At 42.9% G+C, this 22073-nt stretch overlaps 1 protein-coding gene across 1 annotated transcript in view; it reads right to left on the reverse strand.

The window, feature by feature from the left end:
• ST3GAL3 (ST3 beta-galactoside alpha-2,3-sialyltransferase 3) overlaps window positions 1–22073 on the reverse strand; it is a gene marked incomplete at its 5' end in the record, with an annotated part of 112277 nt that overhangs the window by 47952 nt on the left and 42252 nt on the right. Inside the window, 2 exons of the mRNA XM_010079636.1 lie at window positions 820–915; window positions 9447–9510. Coding sequence (XP_010077938.1) covers window positions 820–915; window positions 9447–9510 — 160 coding nt within the window. The remainder of the gene's footprint in view (window positions 1–819; window positions 916–9446; window positions 9511–22073) is intronic.

The following is a 22073-nucleotide window of genomic DNA, read 5'->3' on the forward strand; positions in this document are numbered from 1 at the left end:
TCTCTCTCACTCTCCATTAGTACAGGTATTATGTTTGTTAATCTCCAGTCACCCAGAACACCTCTCTGACTTGACAGATTTATTACTAAGAGTTATGACTAGACCTGTGATTTCACATATCAGCACGTTTTTCAAGCATTCTGAGATGGCGATGATCCAGGTCCTCCGTGAAAGCAAGAAGTCCTAACTTTGACTGTGGTTGTTTCCACTCCTACACCGCTCAGCTTCTGCTCCTTTATTCAACATCAACATCCGCAGCAAAACAGAGGCAAAGTATTCACAACTTCTAGGGTGCACCTACAGGTGTTTAACCATTCCTGGGTCCTCACTCATGGAGGCTTACTGCTTCCCAAGACCCTATGCTGCACTGTTCTTAGTTCTTCCCATCCGAACTGTGAAGTGTGGCTCCCAGGGAATGTTACACATGTATGACCAATAATACTTCCGTGAGTTATCTGGGAGATCTATCTGGGAGCAGATCTAACAGTACGTTCACCACCATCACTGCCTACGGGCATCACAAATGAAGCAGCTTTGAGAAAGGAGCTATGAAGAGAAGGTTCCAGTGGGATCATAGGAGAGAGCACATTCCCAAACAGCTGTGGAAAATGGAATGCTTGAGGAGTGCCTTTACCCTTTCATGTGTTCATAATTGATAAGAAACACTTATATGCTCTTTGTTTTTCCCCTCCATATCAGTTAATATGCCCATACTAATAGAAACTGTCACTAGTGTAGGTTTAACCTTTGCCTGCATAGCATGTGAAGCAACTCAGAAACTGAATATATGACAAGAAAACTGTGATGGTAAAGACTCACCTGACAACAACATCATAGTCATCAATTTTTAACCCCAATGACTTATTTGCAAGTACTCCACCATTTCCCACAATAATACATCGCCGGCAGCTGAGACTGTGGAAGAAACAGAGGAAAGAGGTGATTTTTGTAACATAATTTCAAACACATTGAGCTGCACATATTTAGTTTGCACCTATCTGAGAACTACAGGAAACCTTTTGGTATACTAAGGGGAGGACAGAGATACGCTTGATCCCCAGCTCACCCCATCACGCCTGGGCATTACACGTGATAAACTGCTTTCAACACCTTGCACCACGTGTGGCCTAATGAGATGAGCTGCCAGGGCAAGCAGCTCCTCTCCCCCCACACCCCTGGTATGATGGGCTTGAATCAAACCCATCTGTTTATTTAAACCTTCTCATTATTCATTTTGCACTGAAATAACAATAAACCAAAGGCTTAGTGAGGAAGTCTTCTCTCCAAGCAAATTTCTGAGTGCAGGCAGATCTTTCCAGGTTATCTGGGGTGCGCTCACCTTGCTGAGTGCAAAATTGCTGCAGTTATTATGAGACTTCAAGAGATAGAAAACCACAAAATGGATAGAAAAAGGACACCCGCACACTCCTGTCCATTAGGAAATGTATATGGAGACATAATGGGTGCGGAAGGGGAAGGAAAATAACCTTAATTAATGAAGAAACAGGAAAGAGAAGGAAGAGGACAGTTTCTTGTGGAACCATGAGTCACGAGAACTCTCTGCAGCAGATGTTAAAAAGTGATTTCGTTTTGAAGAGAGAGAGAGGACTTCTTTCCAGCCATCTAATCCCAAACGCAGCTGGCTCTTCTGGCAACATGCCTCCATCTCTCGTAGTTCACTGAAGTAATACGTGTCTGCAGAGCCTTTTTCGGAAAGGGTCCAAGGCAATCAGTTGTTTGGAGCAGATCTTTGGGCTAGGCGGCCTTCCTAGTCCCAGGCATGGTCAACTGGTCTCTTCTAGGCTGTCCTCACTGTGATCAGTCTAAAGAGCTGGCATGAGGAAAGCTCTACTTACGTGGGATTCATCTTTGCAGAGCAGGGCTGGAGCGTACTTAAAGACTAAGCTAAACCACCAAGGGTTACCCCGCTGACAGAGCCATTACTTGGAGATATGCACAGAATTAACAGCACCATGTACTTAAAGACTAAGCTAAACCACCGAGGGTTACCCCGCTGACAGAGCCATTAGTTGGAGATATGCACAGAATTAACAGCACCAAGAAACGCTCAGGAGCAGCTTCCCCAGCCCAGATGAAGTTTCACTGCAGATTCCAGTCTTTCCAAAAGAAAAACATCCTCGAGGAGATGCCCGTATTAGCCCAGTGCTTGTCCCCTAAGGGCTGAAGAAGGTGGATGTTTGTGATAATCAAATCACAATAGAGGATGAACTTTATAGGCAATGGCACAGGAAAAGAATACAGTTCTGGTGACAAGGAGAAAGCAGAGGCAAGATCTGGTTCAGGCAATATATTGGGTCAAGGATGGAAGGGAGTCAGCCCCAAATACACCCAACTGAGTGACAAAGATGGTAACAACTTTGTCAAAACTTTTGAGGAAAAGGTGTTGCAAGTGGAAAAAAAGAGACAGTTCTGTTCTGGCCAAGTGACATTTTTTTGTCAAAACTTTTGAGGAAAAGGTGCTGCAAGTGGGGAAAAAAAAGACAGTTCTGTTCTGGCCAAGTGACATTTCAGATTAAAATATGCTCTTTTGATGATTATGATAAGAAAGTTTGACCTCCTAAACAACAGACTACTGGGTGAAATACTGTCATTTCTTTACTCCATTATCTTTGAGCCATGACTTTTTTCTTAACTTTACGTTTTGAAGAAGAATACCACGCTGAAATCCAAAGGCTGCAGGCTACAGACACTCCCCTCTATCCCTTTCCCATTTACTCTTAGGACGCTAGCTCTCACCAATTTTGAATACAGATATGTTTGTTTCAGCCTCAAGCCACTTTATCACATTCTTCTCTTTTCTGCTAAATTAAAGCACCATCTACTGTCAGCAGCCTCGTCCACATCTGCATGTGATCCACTTACTGACAAACCACCCTGTGTAAACATCTGCCTCTAGGTGGATAATCATTCCCGGGTCAAACCGGTGAGCATGAGCTGCTACACGAGATAAAAGAACCAGTTTCATCACCCAAAGGTGTTCCAGCAGCCCCTCTTCAGGGCCCTGTTCCCACACAGTACTTGTAGACTGATCAAAAACCATTCTTAATTTTCTCTTGACCATACAAACTGGAGCAAGCTCATCACATCTCTTAAGGTATGGAAGTTCTCCTAGACTTTGAGTCACATTTGCAGTACCTCTCTGAACCGTTTTCAACTTCTCCCCAGATCTCCGAAGCACTGACTCTGGAAGACCAGCATGCGGAGCTAATGCTGCTCAAAGCCGGGTCCCTTTTACACAGAGATTTTATGTACATCATTCCAGTGCTCTTTTTATAGTAATTGGTCTGCAGAATATAATCTTGTACGTGTGATCTGCATTGTCACCTCTGAGATGCCTGACTTTTGATTTGGCTCCAGTAAAGGAGTGTTCAGAGAAGGGCCCTATGAAAAGGTCTCGGCTGTCCTGGTCCTCCTAACTCCTTCCTTCCCCAGTCTTTGGCTCTGGCAGATTTTCCTAGTGTAATTTTACATTTCCTCTAGATTGGTTTTAACTACTGCAAACACCTGCCAGCAGGATTACACTAGAAGTGTCACTAAAGGATTAGTTCTCAAGCCTGGCAGTAACTTTTTAAAGCTGTGTGACATATTCCATTCCTAAAAAGGATATGACTACAACAGTGTTGTGTAGAATAAGAATATAATGGACTGAGTCAAATAACTAATGCCTATCTTTAACAGGTTACCTTCATCAATCAAGCTTCTAGTTCATCTAAAAAATACATCCTCTGTGTGACAAGATTTAACTTGCACAAAACCCAAGATAACTGTCATCAGTTATGCTGCCCTCCTACCTCCATCTCAGAACTAACGTTCCAGGATTTTTCCTGCAAAACCAAACTGATCAACTTACAGCCTCCTCTTTGTCATCTCCCGTATTCCTCCAGGAATGGTACGACATTTGCTGTTCTATCCAGCATCCCAAGAAGGGATAAAAAGCAAACAGTAATAACAAAAAGAATTCTTTATTTAGCTCTTTAAATACTCTTCAGTGCTTACTGATTTAAAAAGACATCTAATTGTCATTTAACATCCTCACAGTTACTCATAAAACCACAAAAAGTATTTCATTGCTGCTGTAAAATGGGACAACACCATTCTATCTTTACCCCCCCAAAAATGAAACAAATCTTAACTGTGTGGTTCTGCCTTTACTCATCTTCTATCTTTACCCCCCAAAAATTAAACAAATACTTAACTGTGTGGTTCTGCCTTTACTCATCATAACACCACCTTTGCCCAGCTTCGTGTCTGAACCACTCTTATACCCTTGTGGTCTTGACATATTTATAGGCGTCCTCCTTTTTCATTAAGTCCGCAGGTAAGATTTTTCATTACTATCTTTTCGATGCTAAGGTCTAATCTTTGATCTTCTAGCAGCTTTTTCTTAAATTTCTTTCAAAAGTACTCTGCCCACTCTCATCACAAAGCTGGAGGTTCCTGTTGCATACTCAGAAGTATGCAGGTGCAGCTTGCTTTCTTCAGGTGCACAAGAGGAAGACATGGTTAGTCTTGGACTCTGACTGGGTTCTGCACATCAGGTGTGTACATCATGAGGAAGACATGGTGAGTCTTGGACTCTGCCTGGGTTCTGCACATCAGGTGTGTACATCAGGTCTGGGCACCCAGGACTGTTTTGACCAAGACAGGCAGAAAGGTGAGCTGGCTTGGTCTCACCAGCTTTGGCAATCACACTGTGGGACAGTGAGAAGATTGCAGGGCCACCCTGATGGCACTGTGAAAGGGAAGCATTTGGCAGGGATATCAGGCACCTGACCTCGCATCCCAACCAGAAGTTTGGACACTTGGCATCGGTGTAGCTGGGCTCCTTCACTGCCAGCGCTGACTGATGGTGCCTGAGCATGGGAAACCTGCAATGTCACTGCTGGCTGCAGGCAAGCTTCCAGCTGAAGAAACACGGCGTGCAAGCAGCATCAGTTACAGCTCAATTGTTTCTCCACAAAGAGGTGTGCAAACACCTTTTTGTTTGTTTACATAGTATGTCAAAGCGTATTTCTCTTCCAGAAGAGCTCAAGGACTGTACACATCGGATGCAGTCTGGTTTCCAGGTTGCTACGAGGGTGGTATGAAGGAGGGTCATGGACTTTCCACACCAGACAGACTTTCCCTAAAGCCCTACGCTGGGAGCTGCAGCCAGATGTACAGCCTCTTGACACAGATGCTCAGAGTTCATCTGCACCCACCAAAACCGAGTTTCACACAGATTTTCTTGAACAATATAGCACTGTAAACACATGTATGTGTTGTAGCAATTGCTACTTCCTCTTCTTCTCTTATCAAAGCACTTAAGGGATTTGTCAGGGGAGAGAAACCACAAAGCCTTCCTTTACGCAACTTTGGAACTTAAGGCTTTGAGGAAAGATATACCAGAATAATTAAAAAATACATCTTTAGGGTAACTGGTGCTTAGGGAGGCTTAGCATATTCTGGTTTGATCTGGCTGCTGCTACTTAAACTGGTACTATCAACCTGAGCCAGAAGGACACACACATCTCCCTTCCTGCTCTACCAAATTCCTTCCTCACTTGTTAGTTCATATAGTGCATTAGTAAAGACTGTTAGTTACAAGCTCAGACTCTCAGTTTTCTTTCTTTACCACCTGGAGGCAATACAAAAAGGTCAGTCAGCTTTTTAGATTTATGTCTTTTCATAGGAAGTTTACAGGTCATCACCACAGAGATTTAACCCCAAAATCGCCTGAAGTCCAGCCAGCAGAAGAGCCATGGGACTAGAAACCAAACCCTGATTGATTTACAGAATGAGGGGCAGGCCGCTGGAGGAGCCACTAAAGCAAGCAGTGAAAATGTCAGTGGTATAAATGGGCCTGGAAAAGCTGACAGACGTCAAGTGTCAAAGACAAGGCTCACCAACATCTGCGCTAGGGAGAAAGCCATGCCAGCTCTGAAGGAAGAGGACACTGATTCTAGAGAAAGTCCCCTGGATCTCCATCTTTTCCAGAAAAGCTCAGAGCTGAGTTGCAACTACCCTCACAAACACAGCTTTACCCACCTCCTGCCCTAGAGCAGAAGCAGGTTACTATAAGCAGTTCAACACAAAGGGGCCATAATAAGGAGTCATGAAGAAAACTAAGAAAGCATGGCATCACTTACACTGTGTTACAGGCGTGGACTACAGCATTTGTTCACATGCCCTCCAGCTGTTGCTAGTTATTACTCTGCTCACAACAGAGGGATTAGTTGGGAGTGAGTTGGCAAAGCTGCTTTGGGATGATGAAAGGTGCACGCACACCCGGAAGGATTGAGTTTGCCTCATTTCAGCACCATGTCGGTACATTGTGTGAGGAAAGGTGCATCAGGATGCCCTTTTGACAAAGGGATAATCAAACAAAAGTTCATTTCCAGGGCTTATGGGAGGCAAGTGAAGGTAACATCTCAAGGGACAGCTTTGTGAAGGAGGACAGAAATGAAGAAGTTTGGGTGGGGACAAGACCAAAGGCTTGGTGCAGATTCCCCACCACACAATTCTAATCCCTTCTTTCCTTCCTCTGCTCTCACGCACTGCTCTGACCTCACCTCTCCCACCCTTCCCCTGGGAAAGCTGCGTTCAGCATGTGGTTACATGAACACTTGCTTCAATGGGCTCGGCAGCACTCAGCCTCCCCACCCATCCCCAGCCTCTGCCTCTCGTGCTGCCGTCACAGCACTGTGACAATGCAGCTCTTGAGCGAGAGGGGAGCTCTGCAAATGAGGTCACTGGAATGACCCAAGTTATGAGAAATACTTTGAAACTGGAATCAGTTCTGTGACCCACTTTAAAGTCCCTCTTGAAACAATAGCACCAGCACAAGGAGAAGGTAGGGAGCTACAGGCTGAGAGCAGACAGCAGCAAATATCTTTCCATCTCTTCTGGAATACAGGCTGGCTTTGCCAACAGACAAAATCTTGGTGTAACTCCGTCTTGAAGAGAAGGTGAACCTGGAGCTTTCCTCCTACTGCTACAACCACCCCACTAGCCTTCTGAGAGCATACAAGGGGAAGGGTTCACAAGATCTAAGTCTGACCCCTTGTACCTCACAGACTTCAGCTGTGACTCTTATCTAACTCTTTTACAATAATGCATTTTTTTCAGCCCTTAATCACAGAACCATGGAATGGTTTGGGTTGGAAGGGACCTTTAAACGTCCCTTAAGTCAGGCTTGCTCCAGTTGTTCCAAGGTGGTGAGCAAAGGGGAGAGGTCTGGACTTCCTCCTTGACCAGTGAAGGGAAGGAAATGAGCTGAACATCAAGGCCCTACTCCCACAACACTGGGGCTGCCACAGAGAGGAACCATTGGGCTCTGCTTTGAGATTGAGACAAGATGAGAAAGTACCTAAACTTCCCTCATCAGTCTGCTCCATCAGCTCTCCTGGAATCCAAAATGGCAGAGACCCACTGCTGACAGCACCACAATTCATTGAAGATCACAGCTGAAGAACATGTTGGGAAGCACACCCAAGCCTTCATCTATGCCCTACTCACCAAGCAGGTTTCCAACAGCAGCACTGAGGAAGCCTTAAAACACCTCCTACAGTACCCAAGCTCTCTCTCGTAATTACCCCTCTGTTGCAACTCCATCCACCTACTGCTTTAGGCTGTCCCTTTGCAGCTTGCTTTTTCAAGCCTTTCTTGTCGCTTTCTCCCACACCAGCTTAAATTTTTATTTTTCCTCTCTAAGACCTGCTCACTTGGAAGGGCTATAGGAGGTATCTGACTGTGAGGCATATGTACTACAGAACCAACATCCACTACTTTGCATTTATCACAAAAATTTCTAAGAAAACAGTATTTTCCCAAGATATATGGGTGTTAATAAGCATACACACCACCAAATCTTCATATTCCAATACTACAGAAATACATTTCTAGCCTGTTCCTTAAGTCTTGTTCATACTTGATATCTCAGGGACTTCACATACACTCACCCACCTTTTACAAAGGCCTGAGTGTTAGGTCTTCCCTGTCTCTGCACCAAAACCATTACAAAGAATGCAAAACCAAAGCAAGCAGCTCATGCTAGAGTAGCTATGTTTCACAACCTCCTGAGAAATTACTTTAAAAGAAAACAACAAAACACATTCTATTCCTCAAAAAATAGGTGAGCAGCAAGGGTCACAATTACATTAACCTTTACTGCACGAATCTTCCACCTGCCCTCTATCATTAACACTAATTTCCCATGAGCAACCTTCTGAAAGAGTCTATATGTGGATTTTTCAACAGATTAAAATCTTAATCCTCCAACCAGAGCTAAGACAAACCCCAGATGGGTGAGACTCAGTTGTGTGCAAAATCTCTAAGAAGGTCATTTGTAAAATGATTTTGCCTTCTGGACATAATTTCTCAAATTAATCCAAACTCTGGAGGCTAACCCTATCCGACATTGCTGTGAGGCAAGGCAAACTTCAAAGCAACTTAAATTAGCACACGGATTGCAAAAAAACTAAGAATAAACTTTAACATAGAGAGTAACTCCCAATGCTAACTACAGCAGGCAAGCTCTACAACCAGCATGAGAGATGTGGAGACCTACAAAAAGGTTGGAAAAGCTTATGAACTTTGTCATGGAAAAGTGGGTAGAAGGGAAGCTGGGAAAGGAAACAAAACCAATGTATTTAGAACACAGGAACTGTGTTGTTACCCTGGGTTCAAGGAAGCACCACTGCTTGGAAAGGAGTAGTACCAGGACTTTGAAAAGAGATCATGTCCCAGTAAAAACCTCTGACAGCCTCTGAAAAAAACTACCTCTAATCTGGGAGGTGGCACTAAACAAAAACTGCAGGGCAAAGGGAAGGGATGACAGAAAAGCAAGGATAGGAAAGACTAAATGACTGTCATTGGGAAACTGATCGTAAACATGCCAGTGAGTTTCAGAAGCAAGCTCTACAATAGGACCGAAGAATCAAAGGGGCTCATTCCACAGGACCCAAGAGAACTGCATCTCATCCTGGCACAGGTTTGGCCAACACCATCACACACTTCTGCTTTAAGAGTGAGGTATTAGTGAAACACTGTTAAAACAAGCCAGTCCCTTCTTTCCTTCTAAGAGCTTCTTGTGATCCTGTTGCTTTGTCGGAAAGGCTGAAAAAGAATAATGTATTTATTGAAAACTTGCTATTTACTTATTTGAAAAAGGGGCAAGACGGTGTATTGTGACACCATATGAAACAAAAGATTAGGAAATAGTCAAAAGGTAAATGCCTCTTTCTACTCATGTTTGACTTAACAGAGGTCTCAAGAGTTTACAGATTTACTGGAAAGAGGACTCCGTTTCCAGCTCCTGAACTACCTCCAAAGCACAGCCAAATTTATTGGCAATAATTTCTGGCAAAAATATCTAGCAAAATTTATTTAGGACATGTGGATAATAATCACTTCTACTCCTTCTATTCTAAAAGGTCTCATCTTACCTGTCAAGAGCTGGAGTTAGGCGGTAATCTTTGGTTGCTGACAGGATGGCTTTGATCAGATTATCTGGGGAGAAAGGAAGACGACATTAGGAACAAGTTCTCAACTCCAATGGAAATGAAAAACAAAGTGATGTGAAGCATATGAAGCAGTTACTTGGAGCAACTGAAATATGGTTCACATTAGGAATAACCACTTTAACTTGCATATTCCTATTTTCTCTGGACAATGACCTCCACACGCTGACTGCAAAGACATGTCATGTGCCAAATTCTGATGCAGTGTGCAAATGCCTTGCACAGAGAGAGTAACAGGGAACAAACAGTACAGTTTAAAGCAGTGGTTTCACACCCACTTCCCTGAGACTGCAGTTTCACAAACACTTCAGCCATGAAAAAGCCAATACCACTGTCAATGCTTGCTTTCAGACAAGCTTTTATGCAGCTGGGTGGTGATGCAGGAACAGAACCAGGTTAAAACTGTTTGGTGGTTTTTTTTTTTCTTCCTGGATTACTTTTGGTTTAGGTTCAGTTCCTCAGTCTGGCTTTCTTCTTGGCAGAATGTAATTAAACCATCACAGCTGCTTAAAGAAATGTCCATGGATCCACAGCCTACAATGATACCCAGTGAACGCTGCAGCAACCAGATGGTATAAGTTATGCAAGTGTAGACACACACACACACAAATTAAATGTATTAAATTGTACAAGCACAATGATTACACACAAATAATTCTATAAACTATGGAAATTTTTGAGTCTGCTTCCTTCTAGATTTTGTCCTTTGTCCCTGATTTTTTCACCACTTTCCCCCATAAAGGTCCAAACTCCTTCATCATGACCTGCCCAGGGCCAAGAGGCAGCAGCGCTCTGGCTAGTCAGGATTTACGAATGCACCAGTAACTTCAGAATGGCTTTACTGAGCCTAACAAAAAGTCCATCTATCTCCAAATCCAGACTCTAACTGTAGCCTTAAACTGATGTCTAAGAGGAGAATAAGAACAAAGCAATCACACATGATACTTCCCTGAAATACTCTTCTACTCATCTTCATGTGTCAGGTATAGCTTCTATGTACCTGGCAACCTTTAGTGATTTCTCTTGCACAAGCTCAGATTCCTCCTGAATCCATAGGGACTTTTAATTGCTTCTCTTTTCTGATTTTGGATATGGCTTCTCTGAGCTTTATTTATACTGGAAAAGATGGTGAACAATCGGTCCTCTTCCACCTTCCCTTAAATGTATTGGTCAACTAGTTCATAAGTTCTTAGTAAACAACCAGTCAAAAGGAATATATAAGTCTCATTTCTTGACAAGCAATTAAAAATTACATGGGAATATTAAGAAGACTGATGTCAAGTGATTGTGGACAGTGAACTTAAGTACTTTTCCTGATAGACACTACTTACTGCAATCAGCACAGTTAGGGGAGTCCCTTTCAAATAAAGAGTTTTGTTCTTATTTACTGTATCACTCTGCAGAAACTACAGGATGAGGTGGTGAGATGAACACACAAGCTCAAGGCATCCCATTTGCCAAAAAGCTTTGAACCTGACAACAAACTGGCCAGACACAAGGCAGACAAACAATGGTGATAAACAGAAAACTCTTGTCAATTACTCGTAAATTTGGGGAAGTTTTGGACATGGCATTACTGACAGCCCCTGAAAACCATGACAAGTTGGGAACTGTGATTACTTTGAGAAGATCATATTTTGGAGTGGAGTAAGGAAAGAGGCAATTTGTAGGGTAAAAGCAACTTACTTTGCTAACAAAATAGTGGTTTTGTTTAATTTTCCTTCATCTGAAGAATTTCTTCTGACGCATTGGCAGCAGGCTCCCTCTCCAACAGGAATGCTATTCCCCTAAGTCTGCTGCAACAGCAGTAGGTTGTTGTGACCTCTAATGGCACCATGCCACAGTCCTCTCCTTGGCCTGTCTCATATGTTGACTTTTACTGGACAGTATACGCTATTGTGGTTGTTTTCCCACACTCTCAGAAAAGAGATCAAAGGATTGCATGTCAAGGGCTGCAACCTCCCATCTATAGAGACTTTCTTATGCCAGGTTTGCTCTACCACCCACAAGTTAACACCATGCACTATTTTGAGGCCACACGTTATACTATATTAAAAAGCATATTAAAAGGAATACAAATCACAGAATCACAGAATGTTAGAGATTGGAAGGGACCTCGAAAGATCATCTAGTCCAATCCCCCTGCTGGAGCAGGAACACCTAGATCAGATCACACAGGAACGCATCCAGATGACTATTGCACTCAAAAATTCAGTGTTTCTCATCTTGCCAGCTAATTAGTAATGCCTTCAAAGTCAATGCTCAGGGATGAAATACAACTACTTAAGGGCTGGTTATGGCAGCACTTGGGATGGTGATGCTCCCCCTTCCCATCATCCAGAGAGAGAACACAAACAAAACAAACAACAATATAGGACATTCAGTACAGATTATGAATAGCCAAATGGGAGATAACCTCTTCAGCAGCCCCCACGGTCCAACAACACATGGCATCCAGGAGGTTTGGAAGTTGCACAACTCACTGTGTTATCATTCAAAACTGCTGAAGGAAGCTCAATAAAAGACAAAGTACTTCACTGCCAAGTGTTGACTTGCATCAGGAATGAAGGTGGCACAGATGCCCTCAGTGCCGGCTTGTCTAGCCTAGCATCCTCATCAGAAGCCAGAAGCAGGAGCCAGAAGCACTAACAGGAACACCTAATGGTCTGGACAGGGGAGAGGCACTAGATCTTTTTGATTGAGCTGTAACTCTAGTAAAAGATGGACACTACACTGCTGCTGACGTGGACACTTGCATTTGGCACCTTGCTCACTGGCACCAGGATAGAAGGACAAGACCTCTTTCAGAAAAAGCTTTGGTATCTTCCTGGGGCAAGGTTAGAAGGATCAGCAGATGCTGCTGTGGCTGATCTGCAACATTGCACAAGACAATGAAGATGCCTACAATAGGGAACCATCGACAGGATCTTTTACCACAGTAATTTATGCTAAACCATTACCTGATTTAGTAGCAAATCTGATCTGCAGCAGACCTGGTACACTGCATCTCAAGCCACCAAACCCCTCTGCTGGGGTGGGACAGCAGTGGGAACAGCTGGCACCCAGGGCAGCGAGTTTCTCCGGGGTAGGCATATTCTTAAGAAAGAGAGATAGAGCCCATGACTGGCACCTACTTGCATGGAACACAGCAAAGAACAAAGAACAGAGCAACCCCAGATCAGTGTTTCAGGGGAGCACATTTCATTCCTGATAACTGTCAGCTTTTCTCCATTCATCCATCCATTTATTTTCTGTTTTTTTTAAAGGCACCAGCTGCACATGGCCCTTGCTTTAACATGAACTCATACTTAAAGGTTGTTTTATTAGGGCAACAGCTATATAAACAATTTGTTTTGATTTTTTTTTTTTTGCAGGTGGTTTCCCAGGTTGTGAAGAAACCATGGCACGGATGCAGACACAATGCTAGCCCAGGCACAACTTCTCTCTTGCTTGGCAAGTGAGAAGAACAGACACAGTGGTGGGTGTGCTCTGCTTTGTACACCCGTGTACCAAGGAGGGGCTAGAAGGGGCCTACGTATACATGTTCTGAGTACTACAAAGGAAAAAATCCTTCCTGTTACAAGCAACAGGCATGTGTGCACTAACCGCTTGCTTCCAAGAGCCCAGGCACACAGCCAGCTCAGGTGTAACAGAATTCATTAGCTCAGACACATCCCCTTTCAAACAGGTCTCTTATTCTTTCAGGGCCATTTCTGGTCTGGAAAAGTTTCAGCTACTTCTATTCAATGCAGAACCCCACCAAATCAGCCCAGCAGACATGTCTCAGCACCATACGCCCAGAAACATGAACCGTGGTGAGCACGGCACAGAGACCTGCAGGGCTCCATGTAAGGTCAGCTCAGACCAAGCAGAATTTATTACCTGCCATTCACTGCTGGCACAAAGGCAGCTCCCACAGCCCCAGCAGCTCTATGTCATGGTAACCCTGGAGCTGGCAGTGCTGTACCATGGCTACCTCACACGCTCCTTGGAATCCTTCAGACATACAGAGCAGGCAGGAACAGAACAGCTCAGGTAAAACCATGCACTTCTCTTCCTTGTCACTCTCCTCTCCTAACCAGTACAGAAAAAAAGGTGAATTCATCTTTAAAAAGCATTTAATCTTTGGCCTCTTCCCAGCTGCCAAAAAGGCAGCCCAACAGGTGCTGATTAGCTTGATGCTTTGTGAAATACAAACTTCCCACTGAATTCAAACACCAAACTTGTCTCATGCAGATCATCCAACAGCCTTTCAGTGGCCACAGTTTCAGTAACCGCCTGAAGGCTGAGTAAACCCAACAGCAATATGTCTTCCTGTTTACTGTTCCTCCTCCATCCTCACGAGATTCAAGGCAGATGCGACCAATAGTAAATCCTTCCCCTGGTCTGTAATTAAGCACTGATGTTTAAATGGCAGTGGCGGTGCCATGATCCTTAGGGCTACAGACATTAGCTGTCCTGGGAGCGGAACACATCTCAGCATCAGCTCACGATCAGCCCGTTAGTTGTGTTAGCTCTAATAGTTCATGTCAGAAAGAGAAAATGTAATGCCTTGGTTCTGCTTGCCTGAAACCATCCGTACGGTAGGCATACAAACATAGCGTACATACATAGGTTACATATAGGGAGGAACATAGGTGCTGTTTAGTTCTGAAGTATTAGGCAAGTGAACTTACTCCAACAGTAAAAGTGTGTCTTTTATACGGCTCCTTCAAGTCAAAGGCTATAAGGTGATACGTATACACATATATATAAACATACATGCATATTCCCGAATTCACCCTCTCAGGTCTTCCACTTTTTTCTTCATTTTTTTCTTGTCATGAAGAATTTAGACTATTGGGGAGGGTGGGAGATTATTTAAACCATTCATTATCAACCACTGTGCATACACTATTACTATACAAACAAAGTGAGAAGCCTCTGCACATTTTCCTCCCATCTAGAGGAGGAGTTGACTACATTTATCTAAGAATCCTGAGTTATCATGACATATTCTATCAGCTTTGCCTTATAACATCAGGAGATTCAAAAGCAGCTCAGGACTGCATGATTTCTCTGAACATAAGTACATCTTGACTTCAGGTTGACCCTGAAATTTTCAGGCATTTGGAAAAAATAAAAGTAAATAGTTAGAAACTAGGCAGGCAGTGACCACACAGTGAGAACCCGCCTAAGTCTCAATTCTATCCTTTTTCTGTGTTATTTATGTGGAGGAGTGGAGATCTTCACTGTAAATGTCAACAACACTTAATATTGTTTCTAATGCATAAGCTTCTTGCTTGTATCATCAAAAAAGATGGAGACTTTTCCACTCCACAGGGCTTACTGCAGGCATCTTACAGGGTCTACTTCTGCCTGACTCCAAAGTAGGCAAATTGGGCTGTTCATGCCCATCTGAGGATAGCCGAGAGCAGAGGCTGTAATTTTTCAAGCTGTCCATACCAGTCATCTTCCTCAAAAATCAGCAAGTCTACGTGCCCTTACTGACAGCAATTAGCATTTGAATACCATGCATTAGGGTCAGGGAACAGTGTCTGCTGCAGTTCTTTGTGTTTGCCCTTTGAGCCGTGGTCCATACCGACCTCCACAGCTGGTCACCCAGATGTCACACCTCCAAGCCAGCACTTCTACAGGGCGCTGGGCATCAGTATCAGCTTTTGGTAATACACTGGCTAGAGTTAGGTTGATAGACATTCCTGAAGCATGCCTGTCTCCTCTGCATATGGGTAACCGGCCCACGATAACAGAATGCCACGTATGTGTCAGCTTTGTGGGGAGAGTAACCTAAACACTATCAATGCTATGGATTAAGCACATCACAATATTTACAAACAACTGTAAGCACAAACCCAGTGCATAAATTTTTTTTACACTACTCAAAAGTTTTGCTCTGTATGAAGTCCCTTCTTCAGCATTTTTTCCCTTGAAGTCTTTGCTCTATACAGGACCAGTGATCTTTAACAGAGGGATCTGCCACCCTGGTGCCCAGCACGAGGCCACGGACCCAAGTCCCACCACATATTATGTCCTCCAAGTCTCTCCCAGAAACACCATGTCCGGCTGTAGACAGACAATATTATTTGTTTTTTTAGTGAAGCTGGGAATGCAGTGACAACAGGTATCAAAATGAGTCCGAAATTTCCTTCACCACCTCTTTTTATTATTGATCAGCTAACTTGATGAGGTCTGTGCAGGAGAAAGCGGCTACAAAGACTTACAGAACTCAGAAGCAAATTGTAAACACATGAACTGGCTCTCAAAGACAGTTAACTACAAACTGCAGGACTCTGTCCCCAAATCACATCTTGCGTGTGATGAGAATGGTTTCCTGAGGTCATTAGCTGTATCAGATTTAGGTGGTTTACTTGAGGTACACCTTACTAACAACAGCACTTGAAACTGCCACTACTTCCAATATCCCAATACTTCCATCGATGATTTTTAATGGTATTAAGACAACATGCATATAGTGTTGCATAGATATAAAACACAAAACAAAAGAAAAAAAAGAAAGACTGAAGACAATTTTAGGAAAACTTGGCGTGCATTAACTGTAAGTTCCAGAAAGCCCTTAAGGCCCTTTTTTATGACAAGATATAAATAAAATACATAACATTTAGACTCTTGATTTACATCGTAGTTTTAGAGCCTTCAGGGATTTTTTTCTTCACAACCAAGCTTGTTTTTTCAGAATACAAGTTTAGTTCCCAACATAATCTCAGGGTTTGGAAAGTTGGAACATTATTTTAAAAAACAATTATGCCAAAAAATGGGTAAAATTTTGTAATAACCATGCATGAACCATTTTGACCCAAAGTCAAGTCTGATGCACAGGAAGCAATAAAGCCTGTAGAAACAAGCTAATTCATGACAAATGAAAATGGACCTTGAAAGATTCACAATGTGCTGCCCAAAGGCAAGCAGAAAAATAAATACAGTTGTTATAGAGGCTGTACTTCCCTTTGTTGCTGCATTTTTGATTCTCCTTCACAGGTGGCCAGGCAATGTTTTCACAGCCAAAAAACTCAATAACTACTACAGTGATTTCTAATTCTCCTGACCCTTGCAGAAGTGTTAAAATGTGGCACTTCAAAACACAACAGCCAAAGGAGACCTGCTCTTCCCTCTAGGAGGTAAGACATAGGGATGATATCCGTATCTCAATTGCACTTCAGCAGTTCTGGGAAGAACTCTAATGTGGAATCACCCAATTAACTGCAAACTTGGGGTCTGAGATCTTGGGGCACTTCTCCCTTCTCAGCAGGTTGGGAGAAAGACCATTCTTTAAGCACATTCAACAGCAAAGCGTTAATTTTGATTGACGTAAGGGACTGCACTGGAGGGTTGTACTTTCATTGACAGAGCTCAAGAGTGAGAGTTGATTTAACTTCAAAATTCACACTGTAACTTCCCTTCAGAATCTTTATCCAATAATGAAAAGCTGATCACCTACCTCTTCTGAAACTTTTACATTTTTTTCCCTTCAAACCTCTCATTTAATTTCTTGAGGCTGTAAAATCAGCCAGATTCCCTGGGGAAACAGCAATGTTTTTATAGCTATATTCCCATGTGATAACAGCAACTATTACCAATTTTGGTCAAATGTAAAATTCTAACTGAAACTAGTTCAGAAATATGCCTCAAACTCAAGAAACAACAATCTTGTGTTAATACCTACTCTGAACAGAACTAACAGCTATACATGCTTGTGCTTCTTGCTTATTTGTTAAGGAAGAACACATGAGGAACACAACAATGCTCACTGTTGGAAAATCATCTGTACAACAGAGTACAGCTACCAAAATAAAGACAAGGTTGGAGAATTAAAGAAGAAAAGAGACATCAAAAAAAATAGGGAAGGTGTTTGCATGTGGTACTCCAGCCTCCATAAAAAGCTGGAAAAGTGGGTTGGAAAAGACCTTCTTTTCTGACAGTTTTTCTTTGGGTCAACTGTAAATCTCAACTGTGATGTCCAAGTGATTATGTTTTCTCAGAGATAAAGAAAGAAAAGATGCCAAGAAAGCTGATGTGGAAGAAAAAGCTGTGCAAGACAAGAATATGCATGAAAAGAGAAGATATGTTCTCCCAATAACATTTTGATATGCCAGCTTTTGCACACCCAAAAACTCAACATTTTCACTGAAGACGAATGACCTCTCCCCCATGAGACTAATGAAACCACTGCCAAGCAGCACTGAACCAGGGTTCTTCCGAGAAGCACTAACACGAAAGAAAACATCCAAATAAAACTGAGTACTAGAACAATTAACCATTGCACAATATATCTATTTAGCTCTGGGCAAAGACTTGATTTCTTTGTCACCAAATGTGTCACCAATTCCAGATGCTCCTCTTGTATCAGACGAAAATACAGAGTCTCCTGGACAGTTCTACATACTACATTTGATAAAAGTGTAGCACTTCAAACACATTCTTAATATTCTGTTATCACCATGGGGAAGAAATTGCTTTCTAGATTCCTGGTGGGAGGCAAATTCTGAGATGGTGACAAGACAGTCACTCCCTAAGAAATAAATAGCACCTTCAAAGACAAACTGATTCAGGGACAACAAAGCAGCCCTTCTGCTTAAAACAATCTAGCAAGAAGAAAGGTGGAAGTGAAGACCTACAATTACTGCTAAGCAATGACAAAATTACTGACTAAATGCATGGAAGAGTTATTACATGGATCATGTTTGTTTAGTTTTTTAGTGTATGCTGTGCCATATGTTTTCGTTTCAGTTCTGAAAAACTGCGGCAACTCTCTCGTCCTCATTACACAGAGAGGATGCCAAATACTAGCCACTCTTTCTTACGAAAGCCTTTTATACTCTTTGAGCCACGTGTACTGAGAAATTCTATTAATAGTCAGGTATTTCTCCAGTCTCGTCTGTTGCCTTTCTCCAAATAACTCTTACCTTTTGCTTTAGCTACAGAGGTAAACTTGGGGAGAAAGCTCTTGGATTAATAACCTCACTAACACTATAAACAATTTTTCCACTGCTTATTCATTGACTAATTTAACCCTGAAAGCAGTGCACATATGAGAGGACCTCTGCAACAATACAGACAGCATATGTGTATTCATACCCTCATAAGTTACACTGATAGGAGCAGTGCTAGAAAAGGGTGCAAATACAAAAGAAGAAATTTCAATTTCAGTAAAAAAAAACTCCATGTAACTCATTTAAGAGCCTGAGATTGCTGCAGTCTCCTTGCTCTTCACTGAAAAAGCTGCAAGAAGCAGGCTTGGTGGGTGCTGGGAAAGACGAATTCCTACAAGCAAACTAGACCCTCACAAATGACGAAACGTGGGAGGCACTCCAACATCCCAGTTAATGCCAAAACAATAGCCTGGCACACAGGAGAGTGCTCTGCAGCCTGAGCTGTCCCCCATAGGACATCTTGACATTTGTAGCTTTTAGAGTTCTAACTTCTTGTTACAGTGCGATCTTCTCGAAAACTCTTTAAAATTGACTAATTTCATCTTGTTCCTGAACGATGTCCCTTGCTTGGCTATATACCCATCATGTGTGCATGGGCCCACACTGTCCTACACGAGTTCACGCTAAAGTGTTCGCACAGTCCCTGATGGTTTTCACCAGGGCCAACAAATATCCTCCTCTCTAATTCTCACACATTCATAGGGTCACAGGCTAATACAGGGCAGGGACCTTTCTTGACAAGGAAGCCTGGATATAGCCATGCTCTTTTAGAGGGGGGCTGGGAGTTAACCTGCTTGAACAATGAGCTCAACTGCCTTCAGGACCAGAGGACCACCACTTTACTTATGAATGGAGGTGGAACCATCATTTCCAAGCACGCACAGTGGCACACCCTGTTTCTAGATTCTGTCAAGTCACACAACAGGAGAGAACAAAGCTCAATGTGACACTAACAGTTTCATTTTTTAAAGTAAATGCAGTCAAATATGACACTGGCCTGGTTGACAACATGGTCTTTCTTCATCATTTAGAGTATCTTGACTTAGGTTCTGAAAGATAACCTCATATGTTCATAGCCAGCTGCAGAAGTCACTGGGTGAAACTTAGAGCTACAAAAGGCCAGACTAAATACTTGCAGTGATGCTCTGTGGTGTCAAAATGTTATACGCTCATGCCTTTTCAGAAATAGACATATCTATTGCTTTCCCTGTTCTCTGCACACAGAGAAAGCAAGAGTTCCCACAAGGGGCTACAGACATCCGTGATGAATGCAATGACACCTGCAATCTGCTCTATCAGCTCAAATGCTTCTGACAGTTCTCAGGACCGATTTTGTCCCAGGCCACTGGGAACTGGAATCAAGTAATTAGGATCAACACTTGGTCCAAATCCTTGGTGAACAAGGCAGAGTCAACAAGTACAACATGTACTAAAACCCTCTGCCTACTTAAGACAGTTTAAGAGAAAGGTACAACTGCTCCTCATAAACTCCTCTTCATCTATTTCTAATACCTCGTATAGGACACTCAGGGACAACTATTCAAAAAGAGTTTGCACAAGACTTCCTACCGCGTCTCATCGCAAAAAGTCCTGATCATAAAGCAGCAGGGTCACCACCTGCTTACTCCTGAGCTCCTTTCATTTAGCAGACAAGTAATCACTAAGGTGGTTAACGAGTGATAGCAGTGTTTTCCAATCTGACATGAGATTTGTATTATTCCTACTGCAACAGTTAATTTCAGAACCAGCATCATTCTGGGGCAAGTCTAAAAACTTTCATATTCAGAACCGTATTCACCTTGAGGGCTTCTGCACACAAATGTTCTTGGAGAGAGTGGAGCACTCTGGTCACAAAACCCCCTTGCATGGGCTGATGGCCAAATTAGAAAATGACCAATGGAGAAAAGGAGCAAGCATTCTTTCACAAAAGAAACACTGTTAAGCTTTCTGTGTTATACTGAGTACTTTTTAGCATCTGGAGATGGAAGAATTGTCTTTACAATCAGATTCTTTTTGAAGAAAATGAAGATCCTTGATGAACTGTGTCAAAATGATCAGCATACCACCTTCGCCTTGATATGATCACCTTTTAAGAGTGGTAGTCCTGCCCTGAAAATTTCTGAGCCTCTTTCACATGTAATTTATACAGACGTGTTACTCCAAACAAGTGCAGCTCAGTAGACAATGCCCCTCAAAAGCTGCTTTCCTCTAAAGATTGCAAGAACAAGTCTTGGAATTGTTCTTTCTTGGACCAGTAAACACTAAGTGATGGATGAAAGAGGACTTCTTTCAGGTTTTTTTTCAGAGACAAAGCAAAGAAAAACTCAGCTAAAGGTCTGAAGAATAGAGAGAAACTCTAACAAGAGAAAGCAGAAATGGTGGATTAGCCTCCAAGCTGCTAAAAACCTCTTCATTTCATAACTTCAGTACTTTCAAGCTACCACAGATTAGTTTCTAAAAGTTTCTTGGAACATGCAGCATTACTGAAAGTGAGCTGATCCTGAAGCCATATTTCACACCAAAAAGAAGCCATTTTGCACTTGGACTAGATCAGTGACTTGAAAATGCCAGATGATATTCACCAAAGTTCGCAGCAAAGTCCTCCCATTACCAACCCAGCTACAGTTGGTGACTATAAATGCAGACTGCCCTTCCCGTGTGATGCACGTCAGAAATCCCAGCTGATGGTGTCACAGGGCTTCCCAGCGCACAGAGCAAAACTCCTCCCCGCCTGTTTCAACACAGGCAGATCTCTCTACACTTTCTCAGCCACTCCGACAACTCTTTTTCCCATGTACATCCCAGCTCTGAGAGTCTTCATTTCGCACCAGCACCACTGAGCTCCACGCTGCCTGCCTGCGTCAGTTGTTTGGATATCGTTAGATTGCCCTGACTGAAAGCCCTAATGAGGTGCTGATCCCATCATCCAATCACTCAGCTGAGCCAGAATGCACCCCGTGGGACAGCCAGAAAAGACTGATGCAAGAATTCCAAGTGATGTGTAACATCAAAGGGCGCCATTCGCATCGCTAGGACTCATGGCCTGTCAGCACAGCCATTAGAAATCCTGGGCTACAGAGATTTATAATTCAACCCTCCCACACACAGATCTTGCTCCAGACTGAAACTTGGCACAAAATTCAGTCCCATGAGGGCATTCAAAAACTAACCCATTCAATGGTTTCCATCCCACGGCTTCAGCTCACAGCCATTTAAATAATGGCAATTTCTCATTTCTCTTTTTAACTGAGGAAATCCAATATAAAACACCAGATTTACATAACACTGCAGTGGTGATACAAGCTGGCAACAAACCCAGGGAGAAGGCTGCCAGAGCCATTCCGTCATCCCCTTTTGGTGAATTTCTCCATTTGGATTCAGTTTAACGGAATGATTTTTATTAGGCCTAGCTGACATCATGTGTAATCTGCAAATCCCACCTCCACATTGGTCAGGCAGCTTGCCTGAGCTTTGTACACCTTGTGTGCCTGTTAGAAGGGGACAAGCCATCCTGTAGTCACACAGCCTTCCACTTGTGCTGCTACTGCCACTTCTTTGATGCAAACTCTGCTTGCTGATGTAGAGGACAGTACTTACTTGACTA

Source organism: Pterocles gutturalis, unplaced genomic scaffold (assembly GCF_000699245.1).
Source record: "Pterocles gutturalis isolate BGI_N339 unplaced genomic scaffold, ASM69924v1 scaffold14234, whole genome shotgun sequence".
NCBI classification, from domain to species: Eukaryota; Metazoa; Chordata; class Aves; order Pterocliformes; family Pteroclidae; genus Pterocles; species Pterocles gutturalis.